Here is a 16,998-nt window from a genome sequence, read left to right as displayed (position 1 = left end):
TCCTTGCTACCGCGAAGAGTCGTCAGAACCTTCTGTACTCCGAAGTGCTTCGTTTGACGACAGAAGATTACAACATAATGAGCTTGAATGAAAGGGCAAATGAGGATGAAGGAGATGAGTATGGGAGCGATCTCTCCATCGGAGCCGAAGAAGATGCAAAAAGCGAGAAAATGGATGAAGAGATAGTTGCCCTGCTAAAGGTATCATTTAAGTGAGTAAAGACATATACATACCGTGAATTGTTGTAGTGTAAGAATGTCTCTGTGAGGGTAAAGATTAGGGAACTACACTTTTATGAAATACGTCACAAAATTGCAGGCCTCTTAAAGTACAGGGAGTTGTAATAAATGTCTCTGGAGTACATGATATTGAATGGGGTTTGAAGAGAATGTTTCAATGCGTGATCACAAATCAACTTCGAAGGTGACGTTGGAACAGAGACTAGCAACTTCCTTGCAATGTATCTCATCCCTGACTAGGACGTAAAGAATTGTCGCCTCCAGTGCCCCAAGCACTTCGACCCGCTTGGGGGCTGCAGTCAGTAACCTTTAGATCAAGGTTTGATTCGCGCTTCCATGCGATACAAAACGAGAACCGTTCCTGCATTTTTTCAAATTCGTCGGTAGTGAGTACGGCTTCTGTCATGCTTAGGAGCTCGTACGGTTTGGCATTCATCAGGACTAGAGACTCCTTAAATATATTCTCCAAGCCACTCCACGACGTGTTTTCCTTGTTAAGACAAGAAAGTCTCTATCTTCCTCTGCCTGCGGCAATCCCTTACCCACTGTGAGGTACATACGAACCCAAGGATCCTTCTCACTTTGCACTAAACATCCTAGAATGCGAAGTCCGTTTAGTGATCCCGTGCCACGTTCCAGTTTTTCTTTGAGGACGACTCTTCTAAGCAAAGCAGAAGATACTGGGGCAACGGTACTTGCCAGGGACTCGAATGATGAGAACAAGATCGGAACTTATGCTTGCGAATTAGCCTTAACAATCTCATAATAAGGATGGATCATTGCTCTATCCCCTGGATTCCTGTGCACGTAGTCAAGTACATGATCAAACTGAGACCAGGTGCAATCGGAGCTTTGTTTGAAATGCTCTTGGGAGAAAAACTGAAAGCCTTCGCGTAGTTCTCCAGCAGCAAATCGAGAGAGAACTAACGGAGGCTTCTCTACGAACGGCGCAAGTCGTGACCGTAAGAAATCCAGTGGGAACAGATTCCCCCTCCCATCTTGTAAACTGGATATGGTCCGTTCAGATTGTAGACGAAAAAGCGCTGCACCGTGCTCCTTAATGATGCTTCGACCCTGTTAAACAGTTCGCTCTAAATCTTCATACTGTCTTCTTTCTTGCACAGCATCCTGTATTCCATCAAAAGGATCCTACGGTACTTCTGGCTTCTTCCGTTTCCCCATACTCTTACGGCGAACATATGGGTTGTAATCTTCGTCTTTCGTTTGCTCTTCGGCCTCATAAAGTTCTTCATTTCGCTGTGACTGAGAGTCTGATTCTGATAGAGAGGCGTCAGGAGAAAGGCGGAAGAACGAAAGCCATGCAAGGGAAAGAACCTTATAGAGGCTGATAGGTTCCGACCCTTGCTATCATGTGTAAAAGTAAGCTTCTCAACTGTGGCGGGCCACCATACAGATTCACTTTCAGAACCTTTGCAATCGAGAGGGTAGTAGAGTGTAGTGCAATAATCGGCTGCCCGTGAGGGAGTGAAAAGAAAAGAAATTGAGGGGTATGACAAAGTGGGGGGGTGACAAGTGAAAATTGTTTCACGTTATTATTTTACTCATTAATTTTAACGGAATTTCTGGACATGGCCGTCATAATGACCACGTAAATGGACATCAGCGTAAACAGTGAGATTTAACTGCAGTTTGGTGTTACGAGTTACTACAATACGACATTGTTGCCGCAGTTGATCTACGAGTGGTGAAAAGTGGACATATAAAAGTATGGCAGGACGGTGCTGGTGCTCCCATAGTAATGGCAATGCAGGCGGCAATGCTTCGCAATGGAAAAAGGTGGTTTTAGAATGTATAATGGCGGAGAGAGAACATACCTGACATGAAATGGCAAATGATGTATACTGCAGAAGCGAATATGCGAGACCATTGTCATCCCTTCGATGAAACAAGAGGAGACTGTAGTCAGAAAACCTAAACAAATTCAAGTGGGTTGTTTTCATTGGTTCCAATGAAAGTGAAACGGGAGTCATGCATGTGAGTCAATTCAAATCCATGCCAGATGCAACGTTTTTGCAGCCTGATGAGCTATCGGTCTCGCAAAGCAACACGCGGCTGTAGCGCGCGTTGCGCTGCACGACCGAGCTACTCCACTGAGCACGCGTTGCGCTGCACCTTCCAGCTGCGCCGTTGAGCGCGCACCGCCCTGCGTAGTCGAGCGGGCGCCGCGCTGCGCCGTTAACTTCACCGACTCGTACACCAGTGCCACGGTGGACTTCAGGGGCCTCTAGGGCATGCACTTGTGCTGCGAGCCCGTCAATCTCGTCGCAGACAATTTGTCGGGCAGACGAACTGTGACGCAGTGACAAGACTTTCATGTTGCCTGCATGCTATCTCTCACGGCTGCACGTCGGCGGCCCCCACTGGGCACAACGGAGTGCTTTACAAATACATTGCGGTGACGAACTACGAAGGCAGCGTCGGCGCTGGTGCATTTGCATGTGCTGCAAGCTTGCCAGAAGCAGCGAGCACAATTCGTGGCTCGACGCTGTACCGATTGTGTCGCTCGCGGAGTTCCACTCCGAGTGCCACGAGTCCCGCATGCGTCTGAGCGGCCCGTACAACGTGATGCTGAAGGAAGGTAATGTCTAGATGAGGAACATCGACGCTAGCGCGTGCTAAAGCTACAGTTCACCGCGCGCACGTCACGTTCTAAGTACGAAAGCCACTACGCGTCGTACGCCGCGTGTGTCGCCCGAAAAATCCGCTTGCGCGTTTAAAAACGCTCGGGCCGCTCGGTGTCACACCACGGTGGTACTTCATGTGCGATAGGCCTACTGGCCAACATACGTGCGAACTGACCTCAGCTGTCGTCATACTATGACGACAGCTGACGTGCGAACGGACCTCAGCTGTCGTCTTACTATGACGACAGCCGAGGTCCGTTCGCACGTATGCTTGCAGATTACATGAAAGAACAAGCAAGCGTTGAACATAAACCTGCAGTAAGTCAATGAGGAAGGTACGAAAGCATATCAGAGAACATGCAGGCTTTACTAAGACATCCTATCGGGCACTTATTACTTATCCGTTTCCTTGTCGGTAGATTCATGGTCTCCCGTTCATGAACAAGGGTATGCAGAAGTGTTTTAATTCCCTGCGTTTGTGCGAATGCGCTTTGCCACCTTGTCGACTGCCTACCGCTTGCGCTTGATGTTAGGTCGTCCGCGCTTTGGCGGCGCGGAGACAGGAACATGCAATGCGTTGTTCCTAGCGGTCGAGTATGCCAATACATCGGCCAGGGTCGGCACAACGGCTAGTTCTGTGTCCGGGAACTGCGTACGCAGACGCGCAGAAGTCAAGTCATTCGGCACGAGGTACATGGATGATACGCTCATGCTGAACGCAACTGCGAGCATGTGACCGCACGGCATGCGGTCCCGGCTTGGAACGCTGCATGTGCATGGGGTCTTGTCCGATGACCAGCGGCACTTGTCCGCATCATCTTCAGTAGGGATTCGTAAGCATACACGATAGACTACATTCCCTTCACACACGGCATTAAACACTTGCTGCGTCGCTGTGAATGCGCTTGAACTGGCTGAACCTCACCAGTAGGAATAACTGTGAGCAAGCGGGCCCTCACACGGGGGGTAGATGGTGGCTTTGCGCATGAGCCTTGTGAGAGATCTCCAGAAAACGCCGACTGTCCCGATCTCCTTGCCATATGATACTTAGTAGAGGATCATAGCAGCGAGCAGGCATAACAGCCGCGTTGTTTGACTCGACGCCTTGCGATGCTTCCTTACCGTACAAATTAGCACCGCTTGCCACAGCCGATGCGAGATACTGAAGAGCATCAGGTAGTCTCATCAGTGCTGCCTGAGTGGAGTCAGATAGACTATTGAACGCCGATGAGCTCGAAAGGCGATCAATCGAAGGGACTGTTGGAGCCTTCAACGGCTTTTGGAACATCTTGGAGCATTGTTTGCCATGCTTGCAAAGATTCCCAGCGCGGTGGTGAGCACAGGCGACATGAAAAGGCTGCGTCGATTCCATAAAGTTGCTACGCAGTCCGGCCACGATTCCTTTGCCGCCATTGCTTACGACAGCGGTGAGCCTGCCCACGATCGGAAATTGGGTGTGCACGAAAGCCCATGCACGAGTCCAAGTGTCCTCACTCTCGTTGCCGCTAATGTAGATGTATGCGATGAAGCGACATACAATCGGCCAGGCGCTCCAATCAGTTGGAACATTTTCGCGTGAGTATCCAAGAAATGTTTCCTCGAATCTATCAACGGTATGAGATCCGAGTTGTGAGCTGCTGTACGGTGTGCTGCGGGAACCCTGGAGGCCTTCTTGCGCAGGCCATCATGTTCTGCTTTCCGTACAGAGAATACAACGGCTTTCATACCGCTTCCGCCGAAGGTGGTATACTCCAAAGTGTGGCCGAGTGCTCTCATCTCCGCTTGCAAGACCGGTAGCATAGACATGTTGTCATCAGGGACGCCATTCGCCAGGACGTAGATGATCCTTCGCACTCTGGACCACTGGTCCGGTGGTATGTGCGAGGAAAATCTCACGAATGGGTTGAAGTAGGCCACCAGCGCTGCTTTAGAAATGGCGGGGTCGCTCTTAATAAGGTCTCTGCAGTGGTAGGCGAGACTTTGATTCGAATATGCCGTCCGCGATGCACCTTCACGCCACCCTTGCTCTTGGGTGCCATTTGCAGTAGTTGGTGAGTCACCCATCTCCCCAGAGATGACGCACTTGCGGACTAGCCAGGTCTGCATCTTCATACGGAATGAGGCTGTGATCAAAAAGCCTGTCGTATCATTCACATTGTGACGAGACTCTGCAACCGCCCTGACGTCGAAGCGTGTATTAATCGGAAAGCGAAGCGTCGATGCGAAATACTCGGCGACTTCTCGACAACGATGAAGGATCTCGGCTTCGGACATGAAGTGATCGCCAGACTGATCGTAATGGACAGCTCCACCTCTGGATGAGTTCACCGTAGAAAGGGCGCGGATTGGCAACCTCGAGTACGCATCACCATTCGCAGCTGCAACATACTCTGCGCGCTTGGTTCGGTACTTTGCCTGCGACTCTCGATTGAGGGCCTTTTGATGCGAGGCAAGCTTGGCCTTCGCACTTGTCGGGCTAAGGCCCGAAGTAGCACATGGCGCAGGTTTTGGGGCGGAAGGCGCAGCGTCAGCCTCGTCATCAGGTCCCTGAGATTGCATGAGTTCGACCTCGAGTTCTGCAAGGTCTTCGTCCTCAAGCTCCGGGAGACCTTTATTTTCGAGCTCGAGGGGTTCTTGCTCATCGGGCTGTAGGAGGTCTTTGTTGTCTTGAGAACCGCTGTGCTGAGACCTCCAGAATTCTATGGCGGGCGAGGCGCGACCCAGAGCGCGGGAGGAAGGAAGCAGTGTGGCGGGACCTCGGTGCTACGCCGGCACCGGAGGGCGTCCTGTCCATTGACGAAGGAGGCACAGGGGCCCAAAGAGGTCAAGACTCGTGAATGGCCAAGGTAGGGCGCTGTCGGGTGCGGCACACTCGTAAGGATGGGTATCGACGGCGGTGGTGAATGTCCGCCGACGACGGGAATATTCTTACATGCATTTCGCAACAAAATGAATAAATATTCGGCTCTTCGTATTGTCACCGCCAGGTTTGGTGTACCGACTACCGATGAAGTCCGAGAATGGACCGCAGCCGCCAATTCATTTCGCTATGTGTATCGTTTCGAAAAAATTGGGAGTTGAAATGCACTGTTTGCAATGAAAATCCAGGATGTGTGACACCGATTCCATTAAAATTGTGATATGTACTGCTATCCCAGAAATTATGGTGTGCTGACGACCGAAAAAGACTAAAATGCAAATTGTGTACAGTGATTTGCTTTCATGTTGAGGATTACGTTGACTCATTGTAGTGCAATACACACCTGAAAAAGGGGGGTGAAAAGAAAGGAAAATATTTGGATATGAAAAGTAGTCCGGGTTGGGGGACACACGTGTGAATAATTGCACAGTTTTAATTTTATTTATTTAATTTTATTTAGTTAATTAGTTGGCATTAAAATTGCTGACACTAGATTAGATCTAGGATCTGGCGCCGCGAGCTACTGTACTGGCTCCGGCGGGGCGATATATACCTTAGCCCTCTGACGACCAAGTCAGTAAAGGTAACCCGAGTTCCCAGAGTCTGATATCGCCTTGGTTGAAGTCCGTCTTTTACAAGACATTCCCTTTAACTACAGATTACTTTATCCTTTGCGCTCGGGGGTCCCCTTTTTCCTTACCAATTTTCCTTTACTTCCCTGTCCTAATTTCCCTTAATCTTGAGTTGGTCCCACCTTGTAGGATTGCGATCCGCAACATGACGTCATTTGCCATCGGGGTTCTGTGTTGGTGCACCAGTGGTGCTTTTCTCAGTGTTGGTTCCATCGGAATCTGGTTGCGACCGATCCGTTGTTGGTACTTTGCCATTGGGCAGTACGACGGTGTAGCGCTGCTACGTTTTCTTCTTTCCCGACGGGCTACGGTGCGACGTCCCCGTCGAAGACCTTATCAATGGTATAAGGTGTGCAAGGCGCTCTTCGAGCATTGGATTTACGACCCATCCGACCAGGTTTACCTAAACACCCCTCCGAACTCGTGGAGCAGTTGCCTTTACAAGTCTCTACCACCATTTACCGATCCCGGGCTGGGCCCTTTTCTTTCCCCCCCCCTATCAGGGATCCGAGCTACTGCGGGCCGCAAACCCGCTTAAAGAGGACAGGGAGCTTCGAACACTCTGTAGCGCTGTGCCGTTGGCAGTTGTTGTTTTTGTTGCTGTTGTTTGTGTTGGACCGTCCGACGTTGGTCTCTGCCTGACAGGCGCATTGCACTACAAAAGTGGTCTCCCGACCTAGAATTGTCTACAGCAAACCCGACCTAGAATTGTGTCGACGACAGCTTCGGTCTGGAGTTGCACTACAGAGGTAGCCTGGGTGATGGAGTCTCTTTTTATTTTTGTTTGTAACTTTTTTTGTGTAGGTTCGCTCGTACGAGCGATGTCGACAAGCGCACCCGGAGACGTCGGTCCCGGGGCGAGTAGGAGCGGATCGGCAGGGGCGTCGAGGATCCCGCGAGGTCCTCGCACCCGAAGCCAGGCCAATACGGCCACGGATCCCGAAGGTCAAGAATCCCCGACGGGGATTGAAGCCGACAAGGATAACCTATCCTACAGGTTCGAAAAGATGGGGGAGGAAATTCGCCAAGAGATGACTAAAAATCTCGAGGCTGAATTAGCCCTCGTCCGGAAGCAACTGGAGTTGCAAGCATCCGAGTTCCACACCGTTTTGGGAGAGCTGTCGGCTCGAGTGGATCTCGTCGAGAAGGAGCGAGGTGACGCGACCGACGGTCTGGAGCCGGAGGTCCTAGCCTCGTTGAAAATTTCAGTCAAGGACGCGAGGCGCGACGCGAATCAAGCCTTGGATTCCTTAGGAAAATTTAGAACAAGCATCGATGACCGATTCGATCGGGCCGCGCAACGTCTCAAGGATCTTGAGCAGGCCGCGGATCAAGCTTCGCAAGGATCGGACGACGAGCCGCTCCCTTCGGGTAGAGAGGGCGATCGTCGGTCGAAGAAGGACAAGCCTGCTCGGCAGCGGAGTTCCAAGTCGAAGCCCTCGAAGAAGGACAAGCGACGTACAAGCAAGGGTCACTGTAGTGACGATCGGGAGAACCGCGACTCACAGTCGGAGTCGCTTGGTCCCTCCGAATATGGTAACGGCAGTCCGTCGAGCCATTCGGGCGATTCCGAACGCCGTTCAGAAGAAGGAAACGGAATTTCGTCAAGCAAGAAAATTTCCTCCAGACGAGGCGGGGTCACTTCGTCCGCCTCGCGGAGAGACAAGGACGCAGAGTCTGAAGATGTCGCAACGCGGGGCGGGCCGCGATGGGAGGAGTTGGAGGAGCTGAATCCGACCAACTACCTCTTCAAGAAATTACTTTCGTACCGAACGTACTGCTTGCGGAACCCGCAGACATATTTGTCAAGTTCCCGGCGGACCGCCGTGTGAAAAATCAGGAGAGATATTCCGCCTAAGGTGAAAAAGGACAACACGTTCACAGGTGAGGACGGGGTCCTTGTGTTGGATTTTTTGGCAAAATTAGTTCAAGAGTTTGATACTCAAGAAATGAACGAGGGGCAAGCGATCGGCTTGTTGCCCGAATTTCTAAGCGGCATCGCCTTGAGACAGTACACTTCGGTGTCTCAGACGGCCGGGTCCCACCACGGAAAGGTATCCGTTTGGCCGGAGGCCGTACAGTGATTGTTGAGGAGTTTCGCAACCGACGAGGCGATCCGTCAAGCCGTGCTCGCATTGCCAGAAGTTCAGCAAAGACCGTCGGAAGACGAGATGGAATTTTATATCCGTCTGACGGACGCAAGCAATCGATGTGGAAACGTATACTCGATGGAAGAACAAATGACGATGTTTATTGAAGGACTCGATTCGAGTATCAAGGCGATGGTATCTCAATACCGACAAGACAATCGGGACGTTTCGTTTTTGAGACTAGTTAATTACGCGAAGGCGCATGGCTCGGCGAGCCGCGCTAAGGACAAGAAGACCAAGAAGGTCACGATTCAGACGCCGTCGACAATTAGGACGGGTAAGAAGCCGAGGGCTCCTTATCCCGGTCGCAAAAGTCACACCGCCGTCCATCTAGCAGAGTCCATATCCGCGTCAGATGAGCGCGGTGCGCATGGAAGTAGCGAAAGTCGCTACGAAGGAGCGTTAGTAGCCGAAGGCGAGTTCATTGAGCCATCGGAGGGCTACGGACACAAGGACTACGGGGACAGCGGGTCGTCAACTTTACCGACGCCCGCATACACGACGGAGTCGTTTTCAGAGCCCACGGATCCTGTGACGATGTTTCGGGGGCGCGGCCACACGCCGCCGCCGCACATTCCGATGGAAGACAAGGGTACGACGTTTCGAAGGCCAGGCTGGATGGGAAGGCCGCAACGTCAAGGAAGGCCGCCGGCCCGTGGAGGACCTATGACGCAATATCCCGTCAAGACGCGCGGACTGGTGTGCTATCATTGCTATGAAAAGGTGCACACTGCGCCAACGTGCATTCTTTCCCTCCGGGAAATGCACCGAGTTTTGGAAAATTATGAGGCGTTGTCTCCGATGGAGAGGTTAGGGATACAATCGACGAGTTATCTGAAGGTCAAGAATTGGTTCGATTCGCAGACGGCGAGCATGCCGAGCGCTTCAACGCCGAGGTCGAACCAACCCTTCAGAGGGCCCGCCGCGGGGCCCGCGGCGTCGGATGTGAGAAGGATCCCGCAGCGGCAGGAATACTAGAGAGGGGAATCTCGCATGAGTCGCGAGAGGCACAGGTTCGACGTACTGTGCCCGGGGCTCAGCCCCGATCCCCATCTCTAAGGGAAAAATCAGGCCCCGATGAGGAGGTTGTTGGATTGGTGGATAAGCCCAAAGGGCCAGCTCAAGTCAAGAAAATTTTGATCTGAGCCCGAGATCATCCACTGGAAGAAGTTCGAAGACCCTGGTACAGGGTTAAGCGAAGGGAGTGTCCCGAGAAGATTTTGGTTCTTGCACGAAAAAACTACAAAGTTTACGCCGACATTGGACCAACAGTCGGATTGATGAGCCGGGTGTTGTCTGTTTTAGACACCGGCGGGGGACCAAACCTTGTGCGAAAATCGGAACTCTCAGCTGGAATGGAATCTCTAGTGTCCTACGGACCGACCCAAGACATTGGCGACGCGAACAATAGGCCAGTCCGGACTCTCGGCACAATTAGATTGCCTGTGAGGCTTGGAAAATTTGTGGCCGCAGCCGAATTTATTGTATGCAAAAAACTAGGCGTCCCGCTAATTCTAGGCGCGGACTACTGTGACCGGTTTGTGGAAGCATTTTATCCAAGGAAGAAAACGGTTGGGTTGGCGTATTGCTCGGAGGTTCCCATAGTTAGGCGGTTCTCGACGAGAAAAGGGAAGAAGAATCTCGTCCCGGGAGAGGACGAGAATAATGGAAAGGTGGAGCGAATTTCCCCTAAGGTAAAAGTGGCAAGAGCCACGACTATCAAGCCAGGGACGCAAAGCGTCGTGGAGTGCACCTCGAAGAGGGCGGGCTTGGTTGTGGTTCAGCCGTACTCGACGTTGTACGAAAGGCACGGGCTGACGTGGACAAATGGTGTTGTTCAGGTCGAGCCTGACCGGCCATTTCGTTTACTCGTTGCCAATTTTACGACGTACTCTGTCAGGGTGCAAAAAGGCCAAGTGGTGGCAGAATTATTACCGCACCCGAGAGCCGCGCTCGAGAGCAAAACCACCATTGGTGAAGTTCTCGGAATTCAAGAAAGGAAGAAGGAAAATTTTCCTAATTCCACCAAGACGCCTACGGGCGAGGCAAGATGCGAACCGTCGGATCAAGATCGCGAGGACCAGCAAGTAGAACGGGAGGAAAGGCTCTCCGCGACGGCAACTACCACGCCGGAGCGGCGGATTGAGCCTCCCCCGCCGGACGTGGAGGAACTCGACCTGAGCCACGTGCCGGACCGGCTGCGCGAGCGGTTCCGTCGCTAGATTGAAATAGAAATGGATAGGTGAAATACTGTGAAACCAACGCAAGGTAGTACCTTGTGTTGGTTCCACAGTGCCTGATTGCGATCCGCATTGTGACGACTGGAGTCATCGGGCTCTTGTGTTGGTTCTTTTGTTTGTTGTTGGTGCCATCGGCTTTGATTGCGACCGGACCGGTGTAGGTGTCTTACCCATCGAGACACGTGGTTGTAGCGCTGCTACCTGTTTACGTCCCCCGATGGAGGCTGTTGCGACGACGTCTCCCTCGAAAGTCCTCTTATGCATACAGGACAGTGTTGGTTCCATCAGATACAGGTTGCGACCGTTCCGGTGTCGGTACTTTGCCATCGGGCAGTACGGAGGTGTAGCGCTGCTACGTGTTTGCTAATTCCCGTCGGGCTGCGTTGCGACGCCCCCGTCGAAGACCTTTTCAAGGGTATAAGGTGTACCAGGCGCTCAGCGAGCATTGCCTTTACGATCCATCGGGCCCGGCTTCTTAATCACCGCCCCGAACTCGCCGAGCAACTGCTTGTACAAGACTCTGCCACCATTCATCCCTGGGCGGGCATCTTCCTTTTGCCCCCCTATCAGGGATTTGAGCTATTGTGGGCCGCAAACCTACTTAAAGGGAAAGGGAGAATCGGACACTCCGTAGGGCTGTGCCGTCGGCAACTCTTGTTGGTTGTTGCTTGTTGGTTGTGTTGTTGCTGGACCGTTGGACCCTGGTTCCGGCCTGACAGGCACATTGCACTACAATGATATTGCCTTGGTCGAAGTCCATCTTTTACAAGACATTCCCTTCTACTACAGATTACTTTATCCTTTGCGCTCGGGGGTTCTCTTTCCTTTTCTTTTATTTCCCTATCGTTTTCTATCTCAATTTCTACCTATTTTCCCATATCTTTTGTTGGTGCCATCGGCCTCGGTTACGACCGAACCGGTGTAGGTGTTTCGAGCCATCGGGCGGCACAGTTGGTGTGGCGCTGCTACTTTCATTTCATCCCGCCGGGCTGCGTTGCGACGCCTCCGTCGAAGGCCTTGTCGCGTTACACGGTGTCGAAGAAGCTCAAAGAGAATTGGCCTTACAACCCAGTGGAACCGGGGTACCTAAGTATGCGCCCCACCCCGCACTCGTCGAGCAATTCTCTTCGCTAATCTCGACCACATCGATCTCGGGCCGGGGTGTTTCTCTGTGCCCCCCTATCAGGGATCTGAGCTACTACGAGTCGCAAGCTCGTTTAAACGGAGAAGGGAGAGTCGGACACTCCGTAGCGCTGTGCTGTCGGCAGTTCGTCTTTTTGTTGCTGTTGTGGTTTTTGCTGGGCCATCGGACCGCGGTCTCTGCCTGACAGGCGCATTGGACTACAAAAAGGTAGGGTATCCTGTTCCCTTATAGCATTGATCGTGTAGGTCCGTCGGCTTACCCGTCGGCAATTGTACATACTGCTCCGGCTGGTGTTCTTTCCTCACAGCATCCTTTCCATTGGAGAGAGAGACCGTAACAAATAATGTGTGTGCACTTGAGGCATGGGGTCTGGTCTTTGTGATGCAAGAAAAATAAGGGTCGTCTTGGAACGTGCTGGACCCATCTGGTCGCATCCAGTTAGGCTAGTTATTTCCGCAACCGAGCTCTACTGTACCTTCCATGTGGTTTCGGACAACGTCGATGCTTCTAATTGCCTCCGTCGGTTACACTCTCCTTGTAGACACCTGCACCACGTCCCTCCGCTCCTTCTTCACTAAGTCCGTATGGCGAGATTCTTCCGAGCTTATCACCACGAGTACCCAATTCCTTCGTAGCAGCGGCCCCGTCTGCGATCATCATCGCGGCAGTGATGTTGCGTCTCCCTCCCTCTTCGGCTCTTCCCGCATCAACGTTTCCCTTGTGACTATCGCGTTTCGCGTCTTTGTCCGGGGGATGCTGCACCGAATTCTCACTACCAGTGAGGTCCACTTTCTAATTGCTGCCGTCGACAGCTGGCTGCTTGACGTTCTTCTTCTCTTCCCTCGCCGTTCTCCTTTCTCTTATCCATTTTCCGTGCACCTCTGTTACTGCAGTCACACCTCCTTTTGCCTCCAAGCAGGCCATTCTCTTTCATAACCCTCAAGCTATCTCGATTTCTGTTTCGATCCCTCATCTACTTTCCAGCACAGTTCCTCGATAGTGGTTCCCCCTCTGGGTTGATCGTCGGGCCTTTCTCAGCGACACGTCTGTAGCTCTGTGGTGACGTAACTTTCATCCCACGCGTCCCCCGAATTCATCCCTGGCATACTGACAACTTCAATTTGGTCTCGGTGCTCCTTGCTGGGAAACTCCTTGTTGTTAAATATGATAAGACACGGGGGGTCTGAGATATCAAAAATGCGAATTGTCACCCTTGGTTTGCTCGCATTATCCAGACGAGCTTATTCGCCCCAACCTCAAAATGATCGAGGTATACAGTGCAAACCCTACAGTACGGGACGACGATCGTCGTTTCTCATCTCTTTCGAAAGACACATAAACTTTGTAGACACATTTTTTAACGTCCCTTCACCTCTTCTTCGTTGACAAAGCATCGGTTCGGGATCCTCGCATCTTCCGGCGGTGTGGCTCACGAGCGGCAACAACACACTTTCTGTTTCAACTCGATCTGTCCAATCCCTGTAGGGGACGGCGGGAAGTTGACGAGCAGAGTCTCGACGAGATCATCCTGATTTCGTCTACGGCAACGACACCTCTTTGGTAGTTGCGCACCAAATCGGTGCGGAGTGAGGCGAACTGCGGCGTGAAGGTCATTCGTACAGTGCGGCAAAACGCTTCCATGCGTCTACGGGGCAACTTCATCGCAGATCCTCGGTCCTTCGGCGAGTGTATGTCCTCACTGGGGTTGACCCAGCCCGTCCCTTAAATTATCGTACCACGACATCTGGCTCGAACCCGTAAGTCCTCGTCAGCCTTACGACCACGCGAAACCCTTTTCTTGACTACGGTCGACTACCTGCGCCAGCACTGCGCCCTGCCTGTGTGCTTTGCATTAAATTCAAACTGATCGACGATCCTTGGCATTGTTCATGCTCAATCTGGGTTCTTAGACAAATGTAGTTGTCGGTGTAGTTCTTATTCGAAAGACGTACGTAAAAGCGAAAACTACTGTGTCGGAGCAGCGCGCGGCACTTGTAGACCTTGATCATCTCATCTTATCGTCGATACCAATTTTCCGTGCGTTTGAATTGTTCAGACGCGTTCCCACTAGTGATGGAATGTCGCCAAAATAAATTCCTGTTGGGTCCGTAGCGTCTTCGACATGACTCTTTCGACGGTGACCGCCGTTGCGTCCATCCTAAGTTGCACATTAACGTGTCCCATGCTCCTGACAGGTTCGAGTCTCCGATCCCTCTCGTCCTACCCTTGAGTGACTCGGTGGTCTTGCTGATTAGTGTCCGAGGGACGCTAACGCGTTCTCGACGTGACTCAAAAAATAAAACAAGCTAGAGCTACACAAGGCAAAGTGAAAGTAGACGCGAAGGACATATAACTTCTCCCGACTCAACGAATCTCCGTCTCCCAACTCGTCGATCCTGGTTAGCGCCGTGCGCCTTTTCCCCTTCTGCAGGCAGTGACATGGGTCCCATGCGATTGCCCCCTCGTTCCTTCAACCCTGTCCTTTCCTGATCGTCCTCGATGTGGCCCCGATGGGATTTCGAAAGACTTTTCCGAAACTACCGCTTTGTTCTCCTCTGGGCTGTCCCCCCCTTCCGATCTCCAATGTCACCACAATTTGAACTAGTGCTCGCATTCTCGTTGGGCGTCCCACGCTGCGCGATCGTCCTACGCCGTTCACTTGCCCGTAATTTCGCCTGGGTAGGGGTACGAGACTTGTGCGTGCGTCTTACATTTTCCGAAAACATCCAGGATGTCGTGTGCCAAACGTCGGCACGTTTTCCTTAACCCTGTGCTGAATTTTGTAGACGGTTCTTTTGCGGCCCACTACGGTCAAATTACCATAACTTCTCCAAATGTCGTACTTAAGGGACGAAAAGTAGTTCACTGGAAAGCTCTCCTTGTCCTGAGTCTGATGGTATGAGAAACTTGTGGTAGAGATAAGAACAGATGGAGATGCGCCTGATTGAGTAAACTAATTTGGTCCGCTGAAAATATCGGACCCAAAAGTATACAAAAGTGTTCGAACACCGTCAACAAAAAAGTGTACCTTCACACAAAAAAATTGTGATCGTCTACAAACAGTGAGACGTCTACAAATTAAGATTCATCTTTTAGACAGACCGTTGCCTTTTGTAGACTGGTTCAACTAAATTGTCTACATCGCTAAGTAGACGTCTCAAAGTTTGTTGACTTATCTTGACGGTTTGTAAATGTTGTTGATGCACGTCACAAACCATCTACAGTAACTGTAGACGTCAATAACTGAATGTGACTTCTGAAGACTTTACTGCACTGGAGGAAGACGCTTCAACTTTTAAATCAAAGCATTGTCTTCCCCTTAAGAAGACGTTAGCTCCACTGAGTAGTAATCCGTCGCAACCTCATCTAGAACCGCCGCATTTCCACCATCATTCCAACCAATCGCCCGGCTTTGCTCCGCACTGCTCCCCGCCCCGACGTTTCCCTCGATCGCCTCCACCTCCCCGGCCACATCAATCTCAATCCCCCAGTCAATATCCCCCCCCCCGTTCTCTTTAATGTAATCTGGTACTGTCTTATCCTATATTAGCTATGCCGTTCTTTGTCTAGTGCTTCTGAGGCCTGCTTCAAAGTTTCGTTTCTCGGCCTGGCTTGGTTTAGCCCGTTTCAATGTGCTTCTTGAGTGCCAGTCGTCCCAGCATGTTGCACAAACAGCTTGTCTGCAAACGCGGCACCACTGCACTTGTCGAGACCCCTTTCGTTTTACTTTTATTTTTCCATCCTTGATGCCTCTTAAATCCCAGGTGCACAATACACAGTAGGTTGCTTTTGCACTAACAGGCTCATGCAGCAATGTCGAGTTTAGCCTTCGAGCTTTGTGAACGCCGATATTATAATTTTCCGCAGCGTTGCGGGAGAACATCGGTGTGAGGCTATGTATTGGTCTTTCGACGTGATCTGTGCCATTTTGTGAGATTATAGTAGATTTCTCGACCCATTCCCTGGCAAGCTGCCGGATAAACCGTCCAAATGTCTCAGTTTTTGCTATTCTGTGCCGCAAGTATTGATAGCCGATGTTTCTAGAGTTCGCAAAATCCTCGATGGCGGGAAGCTGCTTACGATTCCTTGCACAGTAAAGCCTGTATAAAACTGCAGCATTGCTAATTTGCATGGACATCAGTCTGGCAATAATAGACACGACGGGGTTTTCACTAATGTTGCAGCGAGCCAGTGTCTTCATATAGCGAGAAATGACGTCTACCCCACCTTTAAGGTGATTCCAGTACACTGTGGGCGTTAAACTTATCATACGGGATGGAGGAATTGGGGCATTTCGTTTTTCTACACACTTGCGCAGAGCTTCACTGAGACTGTAGTATGACATGAATCTGTGTATGTCGGATGCATGAGAAAGTTGTAGCATGTCGTCATATTCCTTTGGGATATCCTTTGCGTCACTCCCTATCCAATTAAACCCTGTGTGTCTCACGCAGTCCAAAATATAAGTGTACTGATGACGAATGGTCTCAGTAAAGTCAGCCATGCACGCGTACAGTATCCTTCCTTCGGTCATAGACCCACTTGTCGCAACCACGAACAGAACTGAGTTTATGCCAAGTGTTGCCGCATGGTGCAAACATTGTGAGCGATATTGTGTGGTGGGGACAAGCTCGTGGAATAGCTCAGTACTCAGTAAATTGCCTCCAACGTCTGAAAGAATAATTAGCTCGCCGTACCTGTTCGCTTTCAAAGAAGCAGACTGTATTGTAGTCAATGCAGTCATGGTCGTGATTTCTACAGAAAACACCTGGATCATTCCTCCCTCATTCGAAGCAGCTGCGATAACATCAGGGCTATCAGCAAGCAATCGGCAGCTTTTGCTCTCAAGCAGGCCCGTGCTGCGCAAATGCAGCACTTTAAAGCGAGTACTTTCATCAAATGAATATAATGCACAAAATAACTGTTTCATGTAAGCCCCTTTCTGATTTTCGAAGAAGGCAGGCAGAGCCTTTGCAACTTCAATTTCGTTGCGTGAACCCTCCTTCATGCCCATCGTTGTAACTAATG

At 51.1% G+C, this 16,998-nt stretch overlaps 1 protein-coding gene across 1 annotated transcript; it reads right to left on the bottom strand.

Moving 5' to 3' along the window:
- Positions 1-3,839: 3,839 nt before the first annotated feature.
- Positions 3,840-4,256, bottom strand: CHC_T00002705001 (hypothetical protein). The gene has a single exon (XM_005713771.1). It carries the CDS (start codon positions 4,254-4,256, stop codon positions 3,840-3,842), a length of 417 nt encoding a protein of 138 aa, XP_005713828.1.
- Positions 4,257-16,998: the final 12,742 nt, after the last annotated feature.

The sequence above is a fragment of the Chondrus crispus genome, genomic scaffold (genome assembly GCF_000350225.1).
Source record: "Chondrus crispus Stackhouse genomic scaffold, scaffold_151, whole genome shotgun sequence".
NCBI lineage: Eukaryota > Rhodophyta > Florideophyceae > Gigartinales > Gigartinaceae > Chondrus > Chondrus crispus.
The sequence above is the reverse complement of the archived record's forward strand: the minus strand, read 5'-3'. Positions and strand labels throughout refer to the sequence as shown.